The 26,831-nt window shown below is 45.5% G+C and overlaps 1 protein-coding gene across 1 annotated transcript in view; it reads right to left on the bottom strand.

Moving 5' to 3' along the window:
• LOC137321169 (GTP:AMP phosphotransferase AK3, mitochondrial-like) overlaps window positions 1-24,745 on the bottom strand; it is a 36,349-nt gene extending 11,604 nt beyond the window's left edge. Inside the window, 2 exon segments of the mRNA XM_067983429.1 lie at window positions 24,497-24,595; window positions 24,598-24,745. Coding sequence (XP_067839530.1) covers window positions 24,497-24,595; window positions 24,598-24,643 — 145 coding nt within the window. The 5' untranslated portion in view covers window positions 24,644-24,745.
• Between the last annotated feature and the right edge of the window lie 2,086 nt (window positions 24,746-26,831).

Raw genomic sequence — 26,831 nt, 5'->3', positions numbered from 1 at the left:
ACCCATGTCTACTCTTCCTTTTACTTCTTCAAATCAATTGTCTGCATACAGAATTGCAACTCAGCATGGGACTGTCCCAAAATGTTAATGCCTTATAGGCAGCTTTTGCTCAAAACACATTTTAAAATCACTTGTGTCCAAATCTTCTCTGTGGGGAAATGGCCAAAGAATCCCAAACCATGACATACCTCCGCCTCCCTCCCCCCCTCACCCCACCCGCCGGGTAGATTCCCTGAAAGTGAGCCCTACAGCTCACTTGCCAAGACCGTGTGCTCCTCATTAAGTGCACCGCCATGCCAGCCAATTATCGCAGACCCCAGGAGCCTACACGGTGCATCGAAACCCGCCCAAGAGGCGTGCAGCTCCTGCACCTCCGACTCCTTGTGCCAATCACAGTTCCAAGTGTTGTGCGGCGATGTAAGCAGGCTCCATCTAGTGGGCCCTGAATAGACGCTGAAGCCCATGCAACTGGTCCGCCATGCTTTGACCCAGGATAGCAACTGGGAGCAGCTCCTGGGTTCTGCCAAAGGCTGCATATGCCTGTCCATCTGCCACCTAGATAAGGCAGCCATGCCCTATCACCCCCACCCACCCCCCAGAGTACCACGTGACCCCCCCCCCCTCCCACCCCCGAAGCAGGTAAAACACAAAGCTATTCCCTCCTGCACACTGTGTGGAACAGACCTGCTTCCTGAACACCTCGTGTTGTACTGGGCGGCTGAGCACATCCTCTGAGGCTGTCGTGCCCATTTAAATTCAATTTGCAGGCAACTATGCCTTTTACATAATGGCAGTCTTTCACCAGGCTACCATCTAATATCGTAACGAGCAGCCAGTGTCTCACAACCTCCTTACGATTGTCCCATTCACAGTGACTGGGTGAAGGCAAGGGGTCAATCTATCTACATTGTTAGTCACCTGATAACTGGTCATCTCATATCTTACGAGCTCACGCAGCCTCCCAGTTTGCAATGCGGGAGACCAGCACTGGTTTGCTTTGTGGCTTGCCTTGCCAACTTTAAAATGCCCATTGCCCTTTTTCTGCTAAGCTGCCAACTCTCTGGCCCAGCCCAGAGTGGATCGAGCGGTTAGTTCACCAAGCGGCGTTTCCGTGGGACAGTGCGAGGCATTGGGTCCCCCACCTGTGCAACAGCTTACTTGTGTTCGTGAGGCCATAAAATGATCAGCATGTGCACCTAGCTCAAGAGTTTTACATCTCTGATCAAGTAACCAGATTCTTAAACCATCTGAGACTATTTCCAGGAATCTGTCCTCCGACCCTGATAGAAAGAACTTGCATTTATATAGCGCCTTTTATGACCTCAGGACGTCCAAAAGCACTTTACAGCCAATTAAATTCTTTTGAAGTGTAGTCACTGTTGCAATGTAGGAAATGCGGCAGCCAATTTGCACGCAGCAAGGTCCCACAAACAGCAATGAAATAAATGACCAGATCATCTGTTTTAAGTGTAGGTTATATGAACATACAAATTAAGAGGAGTAGGCCATTTGGCCCCTCGAGCCTGCTCTGCCATTTGATAAGATCATGGTTGATCTGATGGTGACCTCAACCCTACTTTCCTGTCTACCTACTATAACCTTTGACTCCCTTTTTTAAAAATTCGTTCATGGGATGCGGGCGTCGCTGGCGAGGCCGGCATTTATTGCCCATCCCTAATTGCCCTTGAGAAGGTGGTGGTGAGCTGCCTTCTTGAACCGCTGCAGTCCGTGTGGTGAAGGTTCTCCCACAGTGCTGTTAGGAAGGGAGTTCCAGGATTTTGACCCAGCGACGATGAAGGAACGGCAATATATTTCCAATCTGGAATTTATCTAAGTCAGCCTTAAAAATATTCAATGACCCTGCCTCCACCGCTGTCTGGGGAAGGGAGTTCCACAGACTCACCACCCACAGTGAAAAATTTTCTCCTCATCTCCGTACTAAATGGGAGAGCCCTTATTCTTAAACTGTGGGCCCTAGTTCTAGTCTCTCCCACAAGGGGAAACATCCTCTCAACATCTACCCCTTCAAGTCCCCTCAGGATCTTATATGTTTCAATAAGATCACCTCTCATTCTTCTAAACTCCAGTGTATACATGCCCAACTTGTCCAACTTTTCCTCATAAGATAAGGTTGAGGGATAAATGTTGGCCAGGACACTAGAAGGACTCCCATAGGGTCGTGTGAGCTTTTATGTCCACCTGTGAGGGCAAATGGGGCCTCGCTTTAATGTCTTATCCAAAAGAGGGCACCTCCGACAGTGCAGCACTCCCTCAGTGAAGTGCCAGCCTAGATTATGTGCTCAAGTCTCTGGAGTAGGGGTTGAATCCACAACCTTCTGACTCAAGAGGCAAGTGTAACCACTGAGCCAAGGCTGACAATGTCTGTTATGCTATTGCTTTCTAGCCATATCAGCGATGTGTCTTCGCGCTGGATAACCATTTCTCTATAAATGCTATCAAGATCCTTTCTTAGTTTCTTCAATTTTCAAGGTTGGTAGGCTGTAACTAGTGGATCGCCACAAGGATTAGCTATTTACAATCTATATTAATGACTCAGATGAAGGGGCCGAGTGTAATGTATCCAAGTTTGATGATACAAAGCCAGGTGGGAAAGTAAGCTGTGAGGAGGACACAAAGAGTCTGCAAAGGGATATAGACAGGTTAGGTGAGTGGGCAAGAAGGTGGCAGGTGGAGTATAATGTGGGAAAATGTGAGGTTGGTAGGAAGAACAGAAAAGCAGAATATTTTTTAAATTGTGAAAAACTATTAAATGTTGGTGTTCAGAGAGACTTGGGTGTCTTTGTACAAGAAACACAAAAAGTCAGCATGTAGGTACAAGCAAACAATTAGGAAGGCAAATGGCATGTTGGCCTTTATTGCAAGGGGGTTGGAGTACAAGAGTAAGGAAGTCTTACTACAATTGTACAGGGCTTTGGTGAGACCTCACCTGGAGTATTGTGTAGTTTTGGTCTCGTTATCCAAGGAAGGATATACTTGCCTTAGAGGCGTTGCAACAAAGGTTCACTAGATTAATTCCTGGGATGAGAGGGCTGTCCTATGAGGAGAGATTGAGTAGAATGGCCCTAGACTCACTGGAGTTTAGAAGAATGAGAGGTGATCTCATTGAAACATACAAGATTCTGAGGGGGTCTGACAGGATAGATGCTGAGAGATTGTTTCCTCTGGCTCGAGAGTCTAGAACTAGGGGGCATAGTCTCAGGATAAGGGGTCAGCCATTTAAGACTGAGATGAGGAGGAATTTCTTCACTCTGTTGTTAATCTTTGGAATTCTCTACCCCTTAGGGCTGTGGATGCTGAGTCGTTGAATATGTTCAAGGCTGAGATAGATAGATTTTTGGACTCTAGGGGAGTAAAGGGATATGGGGATCGGGCAGGAAAGTGGAGTTGAGGTCGAAGATCAGCCATGATCTTATTGAATGGCAGAGCAGGCTCGAGGGGCCGTATGGCCTACTCCTGCTCCTATTTCTTATGTTCTTAATTTCTGCCTGTATACTTCAGGCGCTAAATCATAAGGCTCAATAACAGCATGCTTTACAACATCATAGTCCATACTATTGGCAGAGTTAACGAGAGAATGCAGCGCTTAATGATGTCATGAATTGGTTGGCATTCTCTTTTGTAACCAGCTAGTAAATCCCATGCCCAGATAAAACTATTGCTATCATTCCCCTCTTTAAAATTTGGCATGAGATTTGATTTAAACCTAAGTTCCACAATTACCCTCTAGGCCAAAGAAGAGCAGGAGTCTACAGCAATAGTACAACCTCACATCAACAAGGAAAAGGCAGAGCAATTAAACAAATACTAACAAGGAAATGGCAGAGCAATTAAACAAATACTTTGGTTCTGTCTTCACAGAAAAGGACACAAATAACTTCCTAGAAATGCCAGGGAAACAAGGGTCTAGTGAGAAGGAGGAATTAAAGGAAATTAGTATTAGTAATAAAAAGAGTGCTGGAGAAATTAATAGGACTGAAAGCCGATAAATCCCCAGGGCCTGATAATCTGCATCCCAGAGTACTAAAAGTGGTAGCCATGGAAATAGTGGATGCATTGGTTGTCATCTTCCAAAATTCGATAGATTATGGAACAGTTCCTGCAGATTGGAGGGTGGCAAATGTAACCCCACCATTTAAAAAAGGAGGGAGAGAGAAAACAGGGAAGAACAGACATCAGTAGCAGGGGAAATGCTAGAGTTTATTATAAAGGATGTGATAACAGGACACTTAGAAAATATCAATGGAATTAGACAAAGTCAACATGGATTTATGAAAGGGAAATTGTGTTTGACAAATCTACTGGAGTTTTTTGAGGATGTAATTGGTAGAATACATAAGGGAGAACCAGTGGATGTGGTGTATTTGGATTTTCAATAGGCCTTTGATAAAGTCCCACATAAGAGGTTAGTGTGCAAAATTAAAGCACATGCGATTGGGGGTAATATACTGGCATGGATTGAAAAGTGGTTAACAGACAGGAAACAGAGAGTAGGAATAAATGGGTCTTTTTCGGGGTGGCAGTCGGTGACTAGTGGGGTACTGCAGGGATCAGTGCTTGGGCCCCAGCTAGTCACAATATATATCAATGATCTGAATGAGGGAACCAAATGTAATATTTCCAAGTTTGCTGACGACACAAAACTAGGTGGGATTGTGAGTTGTGAGGAGGATGCAAAGAGGCTTCAAGGCGATTTAGACAAGTTGAGTGAGTGGACAAACACATGGCAGATGCAGTATAAAGTGGATAAATGTGACGTTATCCACTTCGGAAGGAAAAACACAAAGGCAGAGTATTATTTAAATGGTGATAGATTGGGAAATGTTGATGTACAAAGGGACCTGGGTGTCCTTGTACACCAGTCACTGAAAGCAAACACGCAGGTGCAGCAAGCAGTTAGGAAGGCAAATGGTATGTTGGCCTTCATTGCAAGAGGATTTGAGTACAGGAGCAAGGATGTCTTACTGCAGTTATACAGGGCCTTGGTGAGACCACACCTGGAGTATTGTGTGCAGTTTTGGTCTCCTTACTTAAGAAAGGATATACTTGCCATAGATGGAGTGCAGCGAAGGTTCACCAGACTGATTCCTGGGATGGCAGGACTGTCGTATGAGGAGAGATTGGGTCGACTAAGCCTGTATTCACTCGAGTTTAGAAGAATGAGAGGGGATCTCATTGAAACGTATAAAATTCTGACAGGGCTGGACAGACTGGATGCAGGGATGTTTCCCCTGGCTTGGGGGGGGGCGGGTCCAGAACGAGGGGTCACAATCTCAGGATACGGGATAGGACATTTAGGACTGAGATGAGGAGAAATTTCTTCACTCAGAGGGTGGTGAACCTGTGGAATTCTCTACCACAGAACGCTGTGGAGGCCAAGTCACTGAATATATTTAAGAAGGAGATAGATAGATTTCTAGACATAGAAGGCATCAAGGGGTATGGGGAGCGAGCAGGAATATGGTATTGAGATAGAGGATCAGCCATGACCATATTGAATGGCGGAGCAGGCTTCAAGGGCCGAATGGCCTACTCCTGCTTCTATTTTCTATGTTTCTATCCCACCAACCTCAAGCCACTGACCACCAATGTTCCCATACTGCACACAGACAATCCCTTTTCAAGCCCACTTTTTCCATGTGTCGGTATTTTTCTCCTCCTGCACCACAACCATCAGCCTTTGAATATGGTCAGGTAATAAAGAACTCCAAGGCCTGTCCATTGCTACCTAAACCAGGTGGTAAAGATAACTTGATAGGCATTAAGGCACTTGAGACATCAACTATAAGTTCTACAACAGTACTTCAGTACACCAGCTTACTAGGCCTGTTAGAAACTTTAAATCAAGAGATCTGATCCTAAGTAGTAGGTTTATCGAAAGAATTGGACTTGAAAAAAGAATGTCAATTAAGAGTAAAATCTGCTAACCATTTACACCTCATTTGGGCCCATCTTTTGTTTCTATACTTGTCCCATTATCACCTCCTTTTGCCATCATTCCTTTTATCATTTAATCACACTTGCCCTCCACCCAATACACAGACCTTCCCTTTTGTTCTTTTCCTGCCCCCTTTTCCCTGGCTCTGCACTTGCTTATAAACTGTTCATGTCTAACATCTTCCAGCTCTGATGAACGGTCATCGACCTGAGACGTTAACTCTGTTTCTCTCTCCACAGATACTTCCTATTCCGCTGAGTGTTTCCAGCATTTTCTGTTTTTATGTAGAATTAACAGCACAGAAATAGGCCATTTGGCCAAACTAGGTTATGCACCACAAGACTCCCTCCACTCTTCATCTAACCCTATCAGCATAACCTTCCATTCCTTTCTCCCTCATACTTATCTAGCTTTCCCTTAAATGCATCTATGTTAGTTGCCTCAACTACTCCTTATGGTAGTGAGTTCCATATTCTATCCAATCTCTGGGTAAAGAAGTTATTCCTGAATTCCTTATTGGAATTATTGATGACTATCTTATATTTATGGCCCTAGTTTAGGACTCCCCCACAAATGGAAACATTTTCTTTACGCGTACCCCGTCAAACCCTTTCATAATCTTAAAGACCACCATCAGGTCACTTTTTACTCCTCTTTTCTAGCCAAAAGAGCCCCAGCCTGTTCAGTCTTTCCTGATAGGTATAACCTCAGAGTTCTGGTATCATACTTGTAAATCATTTTTGCGCATTCTCCAGTGCCTCTATATCCTTTTTATAGTATGGAGACCAGAACTGTGCACAGTACTCCAAGTATGGTCTAACTAAGGTTCTATATAAGTTTAACATAACATCTCTGCTTTGCAATTCTATCCCTCTAGAAATGAACCCTGGTACTGTGTTTGCGATTTTTATGGCCTTATTAACCATGTGTCGCTACTTTTAGTGGTTTCAGATTTCCAGCATCCGCAGTATTTTGTTTTTATTTTGAATATAATCTGTTTTTTCAAAATTAATTTCATAAACAGAAAAGCAAGTCGCCTTTAAAAAAAAATACATGAAAACAATCAAATAGCACGGATTAGAACATAAGAAATAGGAGCAGGAGTAGGCCATACGGCCCCTCGAGCCTGCTCTGCCATTCAATAAGATCATGGCTGATCTTCGACCTCAACTCCACTTTCCTGCCCTATCCCCATATCCCTTGATTCCCTTAGTGTCCAAATAGCCATCGATCTCAGTCTTGAACATAATCAATGACTGAGCATCCACAGCCCTCTTGGGTAGAGAATTACAAAGATTCACAGCCCTCTGAGTAAAGAAATTTTTCCTCATCTCAATCCTAAATGGCTGACCCCTTATCTTGAGACTATGACCCCGAGTTGTAGACTCTCCAGTCAGGTGAAACAGCCTCTCAGCATCTACCCTGACAAGCCCTCTAAGAATTTTATACATTTCAATCAGAACGTATAAGTACAGAAGTTACATCAGTTCTGACTTTATTTGAACATAAGAAATAAGAACATAAGAAATAGGAGCAGGAGCAGGCCATATGGCCCCTCGAGCCTGCTCCGCCATTCAATCAGATCATGGCTGATCTTCGACCTCAACTCCACCATCCAGCCCGATCCCCATATGCCTTGATTCCCCTAGAGTCCAAAAATCTATCGATCTCAGCCTTGAATATACTCAACGACTGAGTATCCATAGCCCTCTGAGTAGCGAATTCCAAACATTCATGACCCTCTGAGTGAAGAAGTTCCTCTTCACCTCAGTCTTAAATGGCCGATCCCTTATCCTGAGACTATGTCCCCTAGTTCTAGACTCTCCAGCCAGGGGAAACATCCTCTCAGCATCCACCCTGCCAAGCCCCCTCAGAATCCTATATGTTTTAATTAGATCACCTCTCATTCTTCTAAAGTCCGGGCAGTATAGGCCCATTCTACTCAATCTCTCCCCACATAAGAGGGATTAACGATGTGATCTGCAAAAGGAATTCAGTGTGTGCCATACAATAGTATCTTTCCTTTCCCCCCTCCAAAAAAAAAATAATTTTTTTTTAACAGTCATTCCCTGGGTCTCAGTTTAAAGTCGTCTCCTTGATGTAACACACTCATGCTGTGAGAAAAGAATTTAGTAACTAAGCAGCCTTTAAATGTCAGTGGTAAAGACAATATTTAACACTATTGGTAACCACACACACAATACAAACTCTGCCATACTGAAACTTTAGTACACTCTGTTCTGGGGTGGTGAGATAGATGCAGGCATCGCTGACAAGTCAACACCCATCTTACTCATGCAGGCCAGGAAATCTTAATTGCACAAGACAATGTAGGTATTAAATGTCTTAGATCAACTTGTCCAACAACGCAAACTAATTATGAATCACCTCAGGTTAATTTCGTAATCAGGCACTTTCGGGTGTTGGGTTAGATTTTTTTTAAGAATAAGATGCATTTTTAAGTGATGTCAACATGTCAGAAATAAAATGTTAAAATGATTAGAAATTAAACAAGAACCCCATGTGACTCAGCAAAACATTAAAAGTAAGTACACAAGCTACTGCACAGCTGCAGCGTGGTGGTTGGTGCTGAACCTTAGTTCATGTAAATTAATTACTTAGTACAGAATGCAGTGTTAAGTGAAAAGTTATCAACTGACTATAACTGGATGAAGTAAAACCTCTTGTGCCAAGTGCATAATTTCACCTGCAATTTAACACGGCATCGACACCATATCCATCATCTCCCATTTCTCTAACTGGCATTTTTAAAAAAGTTTTAAAAAGAAGATATTGAGCCACATTGTGGGTTCAAGACCCACTCCAGAGACTTGAGCACGTAATCCAGGCTGACACTCCAGTGCAGTACTGAGGGAGTGCTGCATTGTCGGAGATACTGTCTTTTGGATGAGACGTTAAACTGAGACCCAGTCTGCCCTCTCAAGTGGGTGTAAAAGATCTCATGGCATTATCTGAAGAGCAGGGGAGTTCTCCTGATGTCCCGGCCAACATTTATCCCTCAACCAACATCTAAAACAGATTATCTGGTCATTTATTTCATTGCTGTTTGCAAATTGGGAGCCACATTTTCCCTGTGAACAGTGACCACACTTCACAGATCATTGTTTGGCTGTGAAGCACTTTGTGACTATGTGAGGATGTGTTTTCTACACTACAACAGTGACTATACTTCAAAAGTACTTCATTGGCCGTAAGTGCGCTTTGGGAAGTCCTGAGGTCGTGAAAGGCGCTATACAAATGCAAGTCTTTCTTTCACTTATCACAAATACTTTCTGAAGATCCTTTGCACAGAAGTGAGATTGAGAGGCATTTGCCTGGAGGCATTTTCTGTGGCATAGTTCCTGAGAGTTCAACGAGGATGGTCACCTTTAATTTTCCTGAGAAATGTATTCAGATTATGTAAGACGAGTCTGAATCATCTGTGGGTTAATAGAAATAAAATTCCCAGCGTTTTCTGACATTGAGGCATCTCTTTGATAGTATGAGAGGATAATACTTCCCACATCATTTAATAATGTCAACTTGTGCAAATACATCTCAATCAAAGGAAATCAATCAATGTCTCTCTATTTAAGATATACCAATTTGAATCTGACACAGTGCCTTATATTATCCTCTTGGTTTAAGAACATAGGAAATAAGAAATAGGAGCAAGCCATATGGCCCCTCAAGCCTGCTCTGCCATTCAATAAGATCATGGCTGATCTTCGACTTCAACTCCAGTTTCCTGCCCTATCCCATATCCCTTGATTCCCTTAGCGTCCAGAAATCTATCGATCGCAATCTTGAATATACTCAATGACTGAGCATCCACAGCACTCTGGGGTAGAGAATTACAAAGATTCACAACCCTCAGTGAAGAAATTCCTCCTCATCTCAGTCCTAAATAGCTGACCTCTTATCTTGAGACTGTGACCCCAAGTTCGAGACTCGCCAGCCAAGAGAAACAGCCTCTCAGCATCTACCCTGTCAAGCCCTCTCAGAATTTTATACGTTTGAATGAGATCACCTCTCATTCTTCTAAACTCCAAAGAATTTTGGCCCATTTTATGCAATCTCTCCTCATAGGACAACTCACTCATCCCAGGAATCAATCTGGTGAACCTTTGTTGCACCCCCTCTAGAGCAAGTATATCCTTCCTTAGGTAAGGAAGCCAAATTTGTACACAGTACTCCAAGTGTGGTCTCACCAGAGCCCTATAAAATTGCAGCAAGACCTCCTTACTCTTATACACCAACTCCCTTGCAATAAAGGTTAACATACCATTTGCCTTCCTAATTGCTTGCTGTGCCCACGTTAACTTTCTGTGATTCATGTACAAGGACACCCAAATCCATCTGACTATCAACATTTCTTTCATGTCTCACCTTTTAAAAAATATCCTGCTTTTCTATTCTTCCTACCAAAGTGGATAATTTCACATTTCCCCACATTATACTCCATCTGCCACCTTCTCGTCAACTCACTTAACCTGTCTATTTCCCTTTGCAGACTCTTCACGTCCTCCTCACAGCTTACTTTCCCACCTAGATTTGTATCGTCAGCAAACTTGGATATATTGCACTCGGTTCCTTCATCAGTCATTGATATAGATTGTAAACAGCTGAGGCCCAAGCACTGATCCTTGCGGCACCCCACTAGTTACAACCTGCCAACCCAAAAATGACCCGTTTATTCCTACTCTCTTGTTTTCTGTCCGTTAACCAATCCTCAATCCGTGCTAATATATTACCCCCAATCCCATAAGCCCTAATCTTGTGTAACAACCTCTTATGTGGCACCTTAGCGAATGTCTTTATGAAAATCCAAATAATACTACATCCATTGGTTCCCCTTTATCTACCCTGCCAGTTACACCCTCAAAAAACTCTAATAGATTTGTCAGACACAATTTCCCTTTCATAAAACTGTGTTGACTCTGGCTAATCCTATTATGATTTTCTAAGTGCCCTGTTACTATGTCCTTAATAACAGATTCTAGCATTTTCCCTACTACTGATGTCAGGCTAACTGGCCTATAGTTCCCTGTTTTCTCTCGCTGTAGTAAATGAACACAAATTTAAATTACATTAATTCCTCAAAGAAGTAAAGGGCTGACGTGTGATCAATAAAAAAAAGCTTAGAAGCTCCACTTGCTAATGTTTATAATGGCAGTGGTGAATTGAACTTGTGAGAAAAATATGTTGAGTTCCTTGGGCCATTGTGCACATTCAGTGACAGTCAATATTATTTACTGAAAGGAGGAGTGCATTTGTTAGTAGGAGCCCAGCAACTACCTTATTACAGGACTGTTCTATGGCAAGCATCATTGGTGCTCGTCCACTTTATAGCACATTTTAAAGGCCATAGAAAGTGCAGTATAGTCTGTATAAGTTACCCCAGCGGCAGATGCTACTAATCCAGTTGCGGACAAAAGTCTTTCTTTCTTTAGACCGGATGTCTCAGCAATACATGCTGCTTTGCTATTTGAAAAGACAAGAGCAGTGAACTTTCCTGTTTGCATAAATTCTACCTGGCCTTTCAAATCACTCCACCAGAACAGCTTACAAATTCCAGAAATCTTGCAGGTGTGACTGTTCTGGATAGATTTCTCAAGTTTGAGTTGGCATCCTGGAACAAATCACTGCAGCAACATCACTTGGAGAGTAGGTTTGTCTCTTTTTCTCCCCTGTCTCATCTGCCCTCTTTCCAAACTCACTCTTCCTGTCTCCTGACTGTCAAGTCTTAAAGACTAAATAAGGTTAGGGAGGCGGTGGAAGCAGTTAGTGTTGATTCACTCAAAATTAAATTAGATAGATTTCTTTCAGAAAATAACATTTTGCGATATAGTATATGAGTAATTTGAGACATGATATGTGGTAAGTGTAGCATGCTTTACATAGAAACATGTAGAAAATAGGAGCAAGAGTAGGCCATTCGGCCCTTCGGGCCTGTTCCGCCATTCAAAATGATCATGGCTGATCGTCTAACTCAGTACCCTGTTCCCGCTTTTCCCCCATATCCCTTGATCCCTTCAGCATTAAGAAATATATCTATCTCCTTCTTGATTACATCGAATGACTTGACCTCCACTGCCTTCTGTGGTAGAGAATTCCACAGGTTCACCACCCTCTGAGTGAAGAAATTTCTTCTCATCTCGGTTCTAAATGGCATACCCCATTATCCTGAGATTGTGACCCCTGGTTCTGGACTTCCCAGCCATCAGGAACATCCTCCCTGTATCTAGTCTGTCTAGTCCTGTTAGAATTTTATATGTTTCGATGAGATCACCTCTCATTCTTCTAAAGTCTAGTGAATATAGGCCTAATCGACCCAATCTCTCCTCATACGTCAGTCCTGCCACCCCAGGAATCAGTCTGGTAAACCTTTGTTGCACTCCCTCCATGGCAAGGACATCCTTCCTCAGATAAGAAGACCAAAACTGCACACAATACTCCAGATGTGGTCTCACCAAGGCCCTGTATAACTGCAGTAAGACATCCCTGCTCCTTTACTCAAATCCTCTTGCAATGTAGGCCAACATACCATTCGCCTTCCTAAGTGCTTGCTGCACCTGAACGCTCGCTTTCAGCGACTGATGTACAAGGACACCCAGGTCTCGTTGCACCTCCTCTTTTCCCAATCTATCACCATTCAGATAATAATCTGCCTTTCTGTTTTTACAACCAAAGTGGATAACCTCACATTTATCCACGTTATACTGCATCTGCCATGTTCTTGCCCACTCACCCAATGTGTCTAAATCACATTGGAGCCTCTTTGCATCCTCCTCACGGCTCACATTCCATCCCAGCTTTGTGTCGTCTGCAAACTTGGAAATATTACATTTAATTCCCTCATCCAAATCATTGATATATATTGTGAATAGCTGGGGCCCAAGCACCGACCCCTGCGGTACCCCACTAGTCACTGCCTGCCACCCGGAAAAAGACCCGTTTATTTCTACTCTCTGTTTCCTGTCTGTCAACCAATTCTCAATCCATGCCGGTATATTCCCCCCAATCCCATGTGCTTTAATTTTGCACACTAACCTCTTGTGTGGGACCTTCTGAAGATCCGAGAACATCACATCCACTGGTTCTCCCCTATCTATTCTACTAGTTACATCCTCAAAAAACTCCAGTAGATTTGTTAAGCATGATTTCCCTTTCGTAAAGCCATGCTGACTTTGTCCAATCCTGTTAATGCCCTCCAAGTGTTCTGTTATCACATCTTTCATAATAGACTTTAGCATTTTCCCCACTACTGATGTTAGACTAACTGGTCTGTAATTCCCTTTTTTTTCTCTCCATCCTTTTTAAAATAGTGGGGTTACATTTGCCACCCTTCAATCTGTAGGAACTGTTCCAGAGTCTATAGAATTTTGGAAGATGATCACCAATGCATCCACTATTTCCAGGACCAGTTCCTTTAGTACTCTGGGATGTAGATTATCAGGCCCTGGGGATTTGTCAGCCTTTAGCCCCATTAATTTCCCTAGCACTATTTTTTTTACTAATATTGGTTTCCTTCAGTTCCTCCCTCTTACTAGACCCTGGGTTCCCTAACATTTCTGGGAGGTTATTTGTGTCCTCCTTTGTGAAGACAGAACCAAAGTATGTGTTTAATTGTTCTGCCATTTCTTTGTTCCCCATTATAATTTCCCCCTTTGGAGGAAAAACGTGACTATGGACGTATGGTTCCCAAAGCTCTCCACCACTGGGGTTTTCCATGCGTCATGTTTGGGTATGTTTTAGATTAATTGATAGAGATTTATTGATACGACTAATCAACAGCTCCATTACTGCTGTATCGTGCGACTGCCAGGATGGTAGACGGTGAACTAAGCATACTAAGTATGTAGACAACAAAGGAGAGGATGACAAATGGGAATACGAAAAGGTTAGGAAAGAAGTCAAAAAAATAATTAGGAAGGCAAAGATAAACCACGAATTTAAATTATCAAGGAACATAAAAAAAATAAAGTATTCTACAGACACACAAATAACAAAAGAAAAATCAGGATAGGGATAGGGCTACTAAGGGATACACACGATAAACTCACAGATAATGACAGCGAAATGGCTTCAGTATTTACCAGGGAGACTAATATGGTGGGCAGGACATTAGAAGTGGAGATCAAAAAAGATGTAAAGACATTGAAGATAGAAAGTGGGGGAGATAATTGATAAACTAATCAAACTTAGAGAGGATAAAACCCCAGGTCCGGATGGATTACATCCACGCATATTAAAAGAAGTTAGGGAAGAGTTAGCAGAGGCACTATTACATATATATATATAAAAAATCATTAGAAAAGAGAATAGTGCCAGAGGACTGGCTGACAGCTAATGTGATTCTTGTATTTAAAAAGGGAGATAGAACAAGTCCAGGGAAATATAGACCAATTAGCTTAACGCTGGTGGCAGAAAAGATAATGGAATCTTCACTCAAAAATGTAATAGAAAAACAACTAGAAACTGAAAATATAATAAAGAATAGTCAGCACGGATTTCAAAAGGGAAGGCCAATGCTTGACCAACCATATTGAATTCTTCAAAGTAACAGAAAGTGTAGACAAGGGCAATGCAGTAGATGTAATATATTTGGATTTTCAAAAGGCCTTTGATAAGGTACCGCATAGTAGACTCATGACTAAGGTCAATGCATGTGGAGTCAGGGGACAAATAGCAGAATAGATAGCAAGCTGGTTACAAAACAAAGAACACAGAGTAGGGGTTAAAGGTAGTTACTCAAACTGGCAAAAGGTGGGAAGTGGTGTTCCACAAGGATCAGTGCTGAGACCACTGTTGTTCACCATATACATAAATAATTTGGACTTGGGAACTGGAAGTACAATTTCAAAATTTGCGGATGTCACCAAATTGGGGGTATAGTTAATACTGAAGAGGACTGCAACAAAATACAGGAAGACATTAATAAACTTGTAGAATGGGTGTGTAATTGGCAAATGAATTTCAATATTGATAAGTGTGAGGTGGTACATTTTGGTGGGAATAATGAGGCCACATACCCTTTGGAAAATAAGAGTCTAAACGGGGTAGAGAAATAGAGAGATTTAGGGGTACAGATAAACAAATCACTAAAAATAGCGACTCAGATTAATAAGACCATAAAAACAGCAAACCAAGCACTGGGGTTCATTTCGAGAGGAATAGAACTGAAAAGCAGAGAAGCTATGCTAAACCTGTACAGAACCTTGGTTAGATCACACTTGGGAGTACTGCGAACAGTTTTGGACTCCACACTATAAAAAGGATATAGAGGCACTGGAGAAGGTGCAGATTTACTAGGATGATCCAGAAATAAGAGGTTATACCTATCAGGGAAGACTGAATAGGCTGGTGCTCTTTTCTCTAAAAAAAAGACTGAGGGGTGGCCTGATAGAGATCTATAAGATTATGAAAGGGTTGATAGGGTAGATAGGGTAGATGTAGAGATGATGTTTCCACTTGCGGGGAGACCAGAACTAGGGGCCATTAATATAAGATAGTAACTAACAAATCCAGTAGGGAATTCAGGAGAAACTTCTTTACCCAGAGAGTGGTTAGAATGTGGAACTCGCTACCACAAGGAGTAGTTGAGGCGAATAGCATAGATGCATTTAAGGGAAAGCTAGACAAACACAAGAGGGAGAAGGGAATAGAAGGATATGTTGATAGGGTTAGAAGAAGGAGGATGGGAGGAGGCACATGTGGATCATAAACACCGACATGGACTTGTTTCTGTGCTGTACGTTCTTTGTAATTCTTTGTAAGATTGACCTTGGACTTTTTTCATCTAGCAATTCCTTTAACCGAATTACTGATTAGGTTACGTTTGATTGACAGTTTCAATGAATTGTGAGGTCACGCAGCTTTAAACATGCAACAAATCATTGGATTGATAACTTCTCCCCGCGAGCCACTAATAATTTTATCTGACAATGCCATCTAAACCAGCTACATCTACCGACTAAACTAGACATCACAGTGGTCAGATTAGTTCTGGAAGGGGTAGTCCTTGTAAAGATTAGCTTCTGTACAACAAATAAAAGTAGAAAGCTAATCTTAGAAATACAGTCTATGCCTGTATTGAGTTTTTCTACGTTAAAGGTGCTATATAAATGCAAGTTGTTGTTATCTTTAATACACAAATTAAAATAAAGGTTTGATATAGAGATAGGCCTGCCTGGGTCTGGCAGTGGGAAAATGTGTCACCTGGACTTCTAGAATTCTACGGGTACAGTAGCATAGTGGTTATTTTACTTGACTAGTAAATCAGAGAACATGAGTTCAAATCTCACCATGGCAGTTTGAGAATTCACTTTAAAAAATCTGGAGATAAGTAAAAGTGACCATGAAGCTGTCGGATTTTCATAAAAACCCAACTGGTTGACTACTATCCTTTAGGGAAGGAAAACTGCCATCTTTACCCAGTCTGGTCTATAAGTAACTCCAGTCAGACACCCAAGTGGTTGACTCTTAACTGCCCTCTGAAGTGGCTTAACAAGCCACTACATTGTATCAAACCACTGGGCAACAAGGGATGGGCAATAAACACTTGCCTTGTCAGCTGCAGCCACACCCAAGAATGCATAACAAAAAATTGTAATCCAGTAGCCTTACAGTTCAGGTATCCTTTCTGGCCACGTATTATGCCAGAAACCAGGCTGTATGGTGGCTTGTTGGAGTTATAATTTGGTTGTCCATTCTGAATGTCCATTCTCAGCTGGGTAGTGAAGTATTGGGAGAGTGGAGTGGTGTACCTGGGTCATTGAGACCAGGGATGGGGGAGCATTCAGCCCTGCATGGAAGGTTGGGGAGCAAAGTTGTTTGGAGAGACTGGAAAGTGGAATGGTTAAACTTATGAAAGTCTGAATTTCCAAGGCTTCAGTTGATAAATGTTATTTTTGATGATACACAGTGGTGTGGATGGGCAACTGTCAGAATGCTGTATGTCAGGGAACTTTATTGGTGGAATGCAATTGGTCTTTTTCTGGAATATGATTCGATCCACATTGGTGAAGAAGGTGATTGATCTAGAAAGATATCCTGACAAGTTCAAAGAAACATGAGTCTACACTAACCCAATTAAAACCTTTGCACAAGACTTCAGATATTTTCATTCTGTACAGTATTATAAGTTACACTGCACACTTCCACAGTGAAACCACTTCACAATGGCACAAAATATGAAGTATAACTGAAGCCAAACTTGAATCAGTTCAGTTTTCAGCTTCTGCTGCCAGACTTTCTCAAGGAGTTGGACTTTACACTTACATTTAAATTTAAAAAGTTGCAGTAATTTTAGTTGTTAAAAAATGTTGCCATGTTGGCCTCTGGGCCACTGTTAAGTTTCTAACTTTAGGAAAGGGCTCCACTAATAACTCAGCGTGTTTATCTAGTGAGTAGTTGAGCCAGAGATCAGGAAACTCCCAGTCTATGATCAGTTACAAGATCTCTGCAGGGAGTTATAAGATGTCTGACATAATTGTCCCAAGTCTCTCCAGGTTAGGGGTGGGGGAAAGAAATGGAACAAAGCAGGGATGGGTGGAAAGGGGGAGTTGACCACAATTCACAATCCTGACTGCTATCCAGCAACCTCTACTGGAAGTGCACGTGCAGTGTCAGATGAGGACAGGATCAGATGTCATGTCCCTTCCATAGTCAAATAGCTTGACGACACAAGGTGTCACGGCTCACACATGAATAGTTGCCTCTTGGGGAATGCCTGCTTATCCTTCGGCCTTTAGTTCTGAGGAAGGGTACTCACCTCAATCATCATAAACAGTGTCCTACTTGGCTCAGTGGTAGCACTCTTGCCTATGAGGTAGAAGGTCATGGGGTCAAGTTCCACTCCGAAGACTTGAGCACATAAGGTTGGCTGACACTTCAGTGTCAGAGATGCTGTCTGCCCTCAAGTAGAAATGAAAGATCCCACGGCAATATATAAAGAAGAGCATAGATTCTCCTGGTGTCCTGGCCAATATTTATCCCTCAGCCAATGCCACTAAGCACAGATTTTCTGGTCATTAACCCATTGCCGTTTGTGGGACCTTGCTGTGCACTAATTGGTTGCTATATTTCCCTACTACACTTTAAAAGTACTTCATTGGCTGTGAAACACTTTGGGATGTCCTGAGGTCATGTAAGGTGCTATATCAATACAAGTCCTTTCTTATCTTTTTTCTTTACAGGTTCTGATTAACCTGCTGTGGTATTTCCAGCCTTTTCTGTTCTTTAATCCAGAATTACTACTGGCAGGGCAATGCCAGTTTTAACATACATCAATTTAATGAGCCTTGTCAAATCAACTAATAGTCTACTATAATGGTCTGCTGTTAAAAGCCTTATACATTCTTTTGTTACCTCTGGACTTGACTACTCCAGTGGTCACCTGGCTAGCCACCTACCCTCTGTAAACTTGAGTCCATCCAAAACTCTGCTGCCCATATCCTAACTCGCACCAAGTCCTGTTCACCTATCACCCCTGTCCTCCCAGATCTACATTGGCTCCCGGTCCAGTAACGCCTCGATTTTAAAATTCTCATCCTTGTTTTCAAATCCCTCCATGGCCTCGCCCCTCTCTATCTCTGTAATCCTCTTCTAGCCCTACAACCCTCCGAGATCTCTATGCTACTCCAATTCTGGCCTCTTGCGCATCCCCAATTTTCATCGCTCCATCATTGGCGGCCGTGCCTCCAGCTGCCTAGGCCCTAAGCTCTGGAATTCCCTCCCTAAACCTCTCTGCCTCTCCACCCCTCTCTCATCCTTTAAGACGTTCCTTAAAATCCACCTAACATATGACACAAAACTAGGTGGGATCGTGAGTTGTGAGGAGGATGCAAAGAGGCTTCAAGGCGATTTAGACAAATTGAGTGAGTGGGCAAATACACGGCAGATGCAGTATAATGTGGATAAATGTAAAGTTATCCACTTTGGAAGGAAAAACGGAAAGGCAGAGTATTATTTAAATGATGATAGATTGGTTAATGTTGATGTACAAAGGGACCTGAGTGTTCTTGTACACCAGTCACTGAAAGCAAACATGCAGGTGCAGCAAGAAGTTAGGAAGGTAAATGGTATGTTGGCTTTCATTGCAAGAGGATTTGAGTACAGGAGCAACTTACTGCAGTTATACAGGGCCTTGGTGAGACCACACCTGGAGTATTGTGTGCAGTTTTGGTCTCCTTACTTAAGAAAGGATATACTTGCCATAGAGGGAGTGCAGTGAAGGTTCACCAGACTGATTCCTGGGATGGCAGGACTGTCGCCTGAAGAGAGATTGGGTCGACTCGGCCTGTATTCACTCGAGTTTAGAAGAATGAGAGGGGATCTCATTGAAACATATAAAATTCTGACAGGGCTAGACAGACTGGATGCAGGGAGGATGTTTCCCTTGGCTGGGGGTCCAGAACGAGGGGTCACAGTCTCAGGATACGGGGTAGGACATTTAGGACTGAGATGAGGAGAAATTTCTTCACTCAGAGGGTGGTGAACCTGTGGAATTCACCATCACAGAAGGCTGTGGAGGCCAAGTCACTGAATATATTTAAGGAGGAGCTAGATGGATTTCTAGACACAAAAGGCATCAAGGGCTATGGGGAGAGAGTGGGAATATGGTATTGAGATAGAGGATCAGCCATGATCGTATTGAATGGCGGAGCAGGCACGAAGAGCCGAATGGCCTACTCCTGCTCCTATTTTCTATATTTCTATACATACACCTACACACTCACCACACGCGCGCGCGCGCCCGTCGACGCCCGCGCGCGCGCGCCGCCCCCGTCGACACCCACTGCGCTCGTGCATCCGTCCGTCGACACCCACTGCGCTCGTGCATCCGTCCGTCGACACCCACTGCGCTCGTGCATCCGTCCGTCCGTCGACACCCACTGCACTCGTGCATCCGTCCGTCGACACCCACTGCTCTCGTGCATCCGTCCGTTGGTCGACACCCACTGCGCTCGTGCATCCGTCCGTCGACACCCACTGCACTCGTGCATCCGTCCGTCGACACCCACTGCTCTCGTGCATCCGTCCGTTGGTTGACACCCACTGCGCTCGTGCATCCGTCCGTCGACACCCACTGCACTCGTGCATCCGTCCGTCGACACCCACTGCACTCGTGCATCCGTCCGTCGACACCCACTGCTCTCGTGCATCCGTCCGTCGACACCCACTGCACTCGTGCATCCGTCCGTTGGTCGATACCCACTGCGCTCGTGCATCCGTCCGTCGACACCCACTGCTCTCGTGCATCCGTCCGTTGGTCGACACCCACTGCACTCGTGCATCCGTCCGTCGACACCCACTGCGCTCGTACATCCGTCCGTCCGTCGACACCCACTGCACTCGTGCATCCGTCCGTTGGTCGACACCCACTGCGCTCGTGCATCCGTCCGTCGACACCCACTGCGCTCGTGCATCCGTCCGTCGACACCCACTGCGCTCGTACATCCGTCCGTCCGTCGACACCCACTGCGCTCGTACATCCGTCCGTCCGTCGACACCCACTGCGCTCGTACATCCGTCCGTCCGTCGACACCCACTGCGCTCGTACATCCGTCCGTCCGTCGACACCCACTGCGCTCGTACATCCGTCCGTCCGTCGACACCCACTGCACACACATCCGTGCATCCGTCCATCCATCTACACACACTACAGACACATCTGTCCATCTACACATACTACAGACACGTTCATCCATTTACACACACAATTATACACACTATATACATATACACACGACATACATATACACGTGCTACACACGAGCACGTGTATATACCCACGCACACGTATACCCGCGCACGCGTATAGACACGCGCTATGCACGCCTATGGACCCGCGCACGCCTATAGACACGTTATATATGCACATGCCTGTATACACACGCTGTGTGTGTGTGTGTGTGTGTGTGTGTGTGTGTGTAAACACACACAAAATGCGGTTAGTGTGTGAGTGTAAGTTTCTAATTATTGGTATGCTTTACAAAATCCTTCATATTTTTGTCAATTTTAATCAATTTAGAAAGCAAGGCTCAAGAAAATGTTTTCTTTTAAAGTGGTTTAGTTTACTGAAAAAAGGAACGTTTTGCCCCGTTCACTAAGCACTTTCAAATGTAAGGAATCTTACTACACCAAGTTATAGTCCAACAAATTTATTTTAAAATCACAAGCTTTCGGAGATTATCCCCTTCGTCAGGTGAATGAGTGAAAGGTTCTCAAATCGCATATCTTATATATTAGGCTGGGACGGCATCACACCAATCAAAAGGTGTCGTTGGTGTTCGGACAGATTAGCCACGGAGAACAGTACGTTCCAGTACACTGAATATACATTGTGTCAAATTACACAGACAGAGAGAAAGAGACCCAAATGGCAGAGAGAGAGAGAGAGAATATTAAAAACAGATAACTTTTTTTTCCCCTTGCTGGTGGGGTTACGTGTAGCGTGACATGAACCGGTTGAGGCCGTCCTCATGGGTGCGGAACTTGGCTATCAATTTCTGCTCGACGATTTTGCGTTGTCGTGTGTCTCAAAGGCTGCCTTGGAGAACGCTTACCCGAAGATCGGTGGCTGAATGTCCTTGACTGCTAAAGTGTTCCCCGACTGGGAGGGAACCCTCCTGTCTGGCGATTGTTGCGCGGTGTCGACGAACACCTTGCTAAGGCCATCCCCACGCCTCCACTACTCGCCTTCAAACAGCCACCCAACCTCAAACAGACCATCGTTCGCAGCAAATTACCCAGCTTTCAGGAGAACAGCGTCCACGACACCACACAACCCTGCCACGGCAACCTCCGCAAGACATGCCAGATCATCAACACGGATACCACCATCACACGAGAGGACACCACCCACCAGGTACATGGTTCATACTCCTGTGACTCGGCCAACGTTGTCTACCTCATATGTTGCAGGAAAGGATGCCCCGGAGCATGGTACATTGGCGAGACCATGCAGACACTGTGACAACGGATGAACGGACACTGCGCAACAATCACCAGACAGGAGGGTTCCCTCCCAGTCGGGGAACACTTTAGCAGTCAAGGACATTCAGCCACCAATCTTCGGGTAAGCGTTCTCCAAGGCGGCCTTCGAGACACACGACAACGCAAAATCGTCGAGCAGAAATTGATAGCCAAGTTCCGCACCCATGAGGACGGCCTCAACCGGGATCTTGGGTTCATGTCACGCTACACGTAACCCCAACAGCAAGGGGAAAAAAAAGTTATCTGTTTTTAATATTCTCTCTCTCTCTGCCATTTGGGTCTCTTTCTCTCTGTCTGTATAATTTGACACAATGTATATTCAGTGTACTGGGTCGTACTGTTCTCCGTGGCTAATCTGTCTGAACACCAACGACACCTTTTGATTGGTGTGATGGTGTCCCAGCCTAATATAAGATATGCGATTTGAGAACCTTTCACTCATTCACCTGACGAAGGGGATAATCTCCGAAAGCTTGTGATTTTAAAATAAATTTGTTGGACTATAACTTGGTGTTGTAAGATTCCTTACATTTGTCCACCCCAGTCCATCACCGGTATCTCCACATCATAAGCACTTTCAGGCAGCACATTCCAGATCATAACTACTCGCTGCGTAAAAAAGTTTTTCCTCATGTCACCTTTGGTTCATTTGCCAATCCCCTTAAATTTGTGTCCTCTGGTTCTTGACCCTTCCATCAATGGGAACAGTTTCTCTTTATTTACTTCATGATTTTGAACACTTCTATCAAATCTCCTCTCAACCTTCTCTGCTGTAAGGAGAACAACCTCAGCCTTTCAAGTCTATCCACCTAACTGAAGTCCCTCATCCCTGGAACCATTCTAGTAAATCTTTTCTGCACCCTCTCTAAGGCCTTCACATCCTTCCTAAATTGCGATGCCCAGAATTGGACACAATACTCCAGTTGTGGCCAAACCAGTGTTTTATAAAAGGTTCATCATAACCTCCTTGCTTTTGTACTCGATGCCCCTATTTATAAAGCTCAGGATCCCGTATGCTTTTTAAACTGCTTTCTCAACCTGTCCTGCCACCTTCAAAGATTTGTCCACATATACCAAGTCTCTCTGTTCCTGCGCCCCCTTTAGAATTGTACCATTTAGTTAATATTGCCTCTCCTTATTCTTCCTGCCAAAATGTATCACTTTGTATTTCTCTGCATTAAATTTCATCTACCATGTGTCCGTCCATTCTACCAACCTGTCTATGTTCTCTTGAAATGTATTACTATCCTCCTCAAGTGTTTACTACACTTGCAACTTTTGGGTCATCTGCAAATTTTGAAACCGTGCCCTGTACACCCAAGTCAAAGTCATTATATCTCAAAAAAAGCAGTGGTCCTAGTTCTGACCCTTGGGGAACACCACTGTATATGTTCTTCCAGTCTGAAAAACAACAAATACAGAGACGTAATTCCCCCCCCCCCCCCCAACTACGTTAACTTGTATTGACATAGTGCCTTCATGGTTGCAACTACTCAGTTTCTATGTTGAAACAGATGATAGAAATCAAATATCAGGCCACTGTTTCTACAAAAAAAACCTTGCTTCACCTGATATACTAAAGAAAGAAAGACTTGGTCACACAAACAACAATGAGATAATCACCAGATTCATGTTTTTTTTTTAGTAATGTTGAGTGGGGGATAAATATTGGCCAGCACGCCGGGGAGAACTTTCCTGCTCTTCTGAGGAACAGTGAGGAGGGATCTTTTACATCCACCTGAGAGGGCAGACGGTTTAACAGGTCATCCGAAAGAGGGCACCTCCGACAGTGCAGCACTCCCTCAATGCTGCCCAGAAGTGTCAGACTAGATCACTTGCTCAAGTCTCTGGAGTCGGGCCACTGAGAGAAAGCTGACTAAACTTAACACGATGTGGAGATGCCGGTGATGGACTGGGGTTGACAATTGTAAACAATTTTACAACACCAAGTTATAGTCCAGCAATTTTATTTTAAATTCACAAGCTTTCGGAGGCTTCCTCCTTCCTCAGGCAAATGAGGAAGGAGAAAATCTCCGAAAGCTTGTGAATTTAAAATAAAATTGCTGGACTATAACTTGGTGTTGTAAAATTGTTTACAATAAACTTAACACAATTAAGAAGGTTAAACAACGTTATATATGTCCTGAAGCCAAAAAGTTAACCCAACGTCCATCATGAACTAACGCTTCTCTTATTGTTTTATATTAATGACATTTACTTATAATCGGTTCTCACATATTTCGCCGCCTTTCTCCAGTAACTTTTAAAAAACATACTGGTTCAATCGGCATAATTCTTGAACCAAACTTTGTGTCAAATCGTGCAGTGAGCAAAGACTTAAAGTTGCAAATATATATAATTATATTAGTCGCCAGCGCCGCACTTTAAAACCATTCATTTGCTGCGCAGAATTACAAGTGAAGTCTGAACTTGCAACGAACAGAATTCAGCCTTTGGGGAGGGGGTGTCGATGTTCCCAGCGGGTTAAACCTCCCCCGGTGGGGGCCGGGGCCGGGGCCGAGCCGCTGCTCCCGGTACCTGTTTGACTCCGGAGGTTTGCTCGCAGCAGGTCTCCGCTGGACAGATGCTCGAGTCCGAAGGTCTTCACGATGCGCTGGGACACGGTTCCTTTCCCGAGCCGGGAGGGCCCATGATGATGGCACGGAACAACACCCGGGCCACCATGGCTTGGGATTAACAGTGAAGGAGGGAGACGACCATCATCATCATCGAGAGGAGAGAGGAGAGCGCCGGCTTCTCTCACCGGACCCGGGACCCGGACTCGGGACTCTGCCGTCCGCCCGCCCTGGACTCGGGGCAAAGAGGCGGCACAGGGCTCCTTAGCAGGAAGTGACACTGTACGAGGAGGGAAGAGCAGAGGATGTGCAACCCGGGGGAGGGGGCTCGATAATCCCGGAGGGGGAGGGGGGTCTATAATCCCGGAGTGGGAGGGGGGTCTATAATCCCGGAGTGGGAGGGGGGTCTATAATCCCGGAGGGGGAGGGAGGGGTCTATAATCCCGGAGGGGGAGGGGGGTCTATAATCCCGGAGGGGGAGGGGGGTCTATAATCCCGGAGGGGGAGGGGGCTCGATAATCCCGGAGGGGGAGGGGGGTCTATAATCCCGGAGTGGGAGGGGGGTCTATAATCCCGGAGGGGGAGGGGGGTCTATAATCCCGGAGTGGGAGGGGGGTCTATAATCCCGGAGGGGGAGGGAGGGGTCTATAATCCCGGAGGGGGAGGGGGGTCTATAATCCCGGAGGGGGAGGGGGGTCTATAATCCCGGAGTGGGAGGGGGGTCTATAATCCCGGAGGGGGAGGGGGGTCTATAATCCCGGAGGGGGAGGGAGGGGTCTATAATCCCGGAGGGGGAGGGGGGTCTATAATCCCGGAGGGGGAGTCTGTAATCCCGGAGGGGGAGGGAGGGGGGTCTATAATCCCGGAGGGGGAGGGGGGTCTATAATCCCGGAGGGGGAGGGGGGTCTATAATCCCGGAGGGGGAGGGGGGTCTATAATCCCGGAGTGGGAGGGGGGGTCTGTAATCCCGGAGGGGGAGGGGGGTCTATAATCCCGGAGGGGGAGGGGGGGTCTATAATCCCAGAGGGGGAGAGGGGTCTATAATCCCGGAGGGGGAGGGGGTCTATAATCCAGGAGGGGGAGTGGGGTCTATAATCCCGGAGGGGGAGGGGGGTCTATAATCCCGGAGGGGGAGGGAGGGGGGTCTATAATCCCGGAGGGGGAGGGTGGTCTATAATCCCGGAGGGGGAGTCTGTAATCCCGGAGGGGGAGGGAGGGGGGTCTATAATCCCGGAGGGGGAGGGGGGTCTATAATCCCGGAGGGGGAGGGGGGTCTATAATCCCGGAGGGGGAGGGGGGTCTATAATCCCGGAGTGGGAGGGGGGGTCTGTAATCCCGGAGGGGGAGGGGGGTCTATAATCCCGGAGGGGGAGGGGGGTCTATAATCCCAGAGGGGGAGAGGGGTCTATAATCCCGGAGGGGGAGGGGGTCTATAATCCAGGAGGGGAAGTGGGGTCTATAATCCCGGAGGGGGAGGGGGGTCTATAATCCCGGAGGGGGAGGGAGGGGGGTCTATAATCCCGGAGGGGGAGGGGGGTCTATAATCCCGGAGTGGGAGGGGGGGGTCTGTAATCCCGGAGGGGGAGGGGGGTCTATAATCCCGGAGGGGGAGGGGGGTCTATAATCCCAGAGGGGGAGGGGGGTCTATAATCCCGGAGGGGGAGGGGGGTCTATAATCCCGGAGGGGGAGTGGGGTCTATAATCCCGGAGGGGGAGGGGGGGTCTATAATCCCGGAGGGGGAGGGGGGTCTATAATCCCGGAGGGGGAGGGGTGTCTATAATCCTGGAGGGGGAGGGGGGTCTATAATCCCGGAGGGGGAGGGGGGGTCTATAATCCCGGAGGGGGAGGGGGGGTCTATAATCCCGGAGGGGGAGGGGGGTCTATAATCCCGGAGGGGGAGGGGGGTCCATAATCCCGGAGGGGGAGGGGGGTCTATAATCCCGGAGTGGGAGGGGGGGGTCTGTAATCCCGGAGGGGGAGGGGGGTCTATAATCCTGGAGGATAGGGGAGGGGGAGGGGGAGGTCTATAATCCCGGAGGGGGAGGGGGGCTCTATAATCCCGGAGGGGGAGGGAGGTCTATAATCCCGGAGGGGGAGGGGGGTCTATAATCCTGGAGGATAGGGGGAGGGGGAGGTCTATAATCCCAGAGGGGGGTCTATAATCCCGGAGGGGGAGGGGGGTCTATAATCCCGGAGGGGGAGGGGGGTCTATAATCCCAGAGGGGGAGGGGGGTCTAAAATCCCGGAGGGGGAGGGGGTCTATAATCCAGGAGGGGGAGTGGGGTCTATAATCCCG

The sequence above is a fragment of the Heptranchias perlo genome, chromosome 4, assembly GCF_035084215.1.
Source record: "Heptranchias perlo isolate sHepPer1 chromosome 4, sHepPer1.hap1, whole genome shotgun sequence".
NCBI lineage: Eukaryota > Metazoa > Chordata > Chondrichthyes > Hexanchiformes > Hexanchidae > Heptranchias > Heptranchias perlo.
This window is presented reverse-complemented; position numbering and strand designations above follow the sequence as displayed.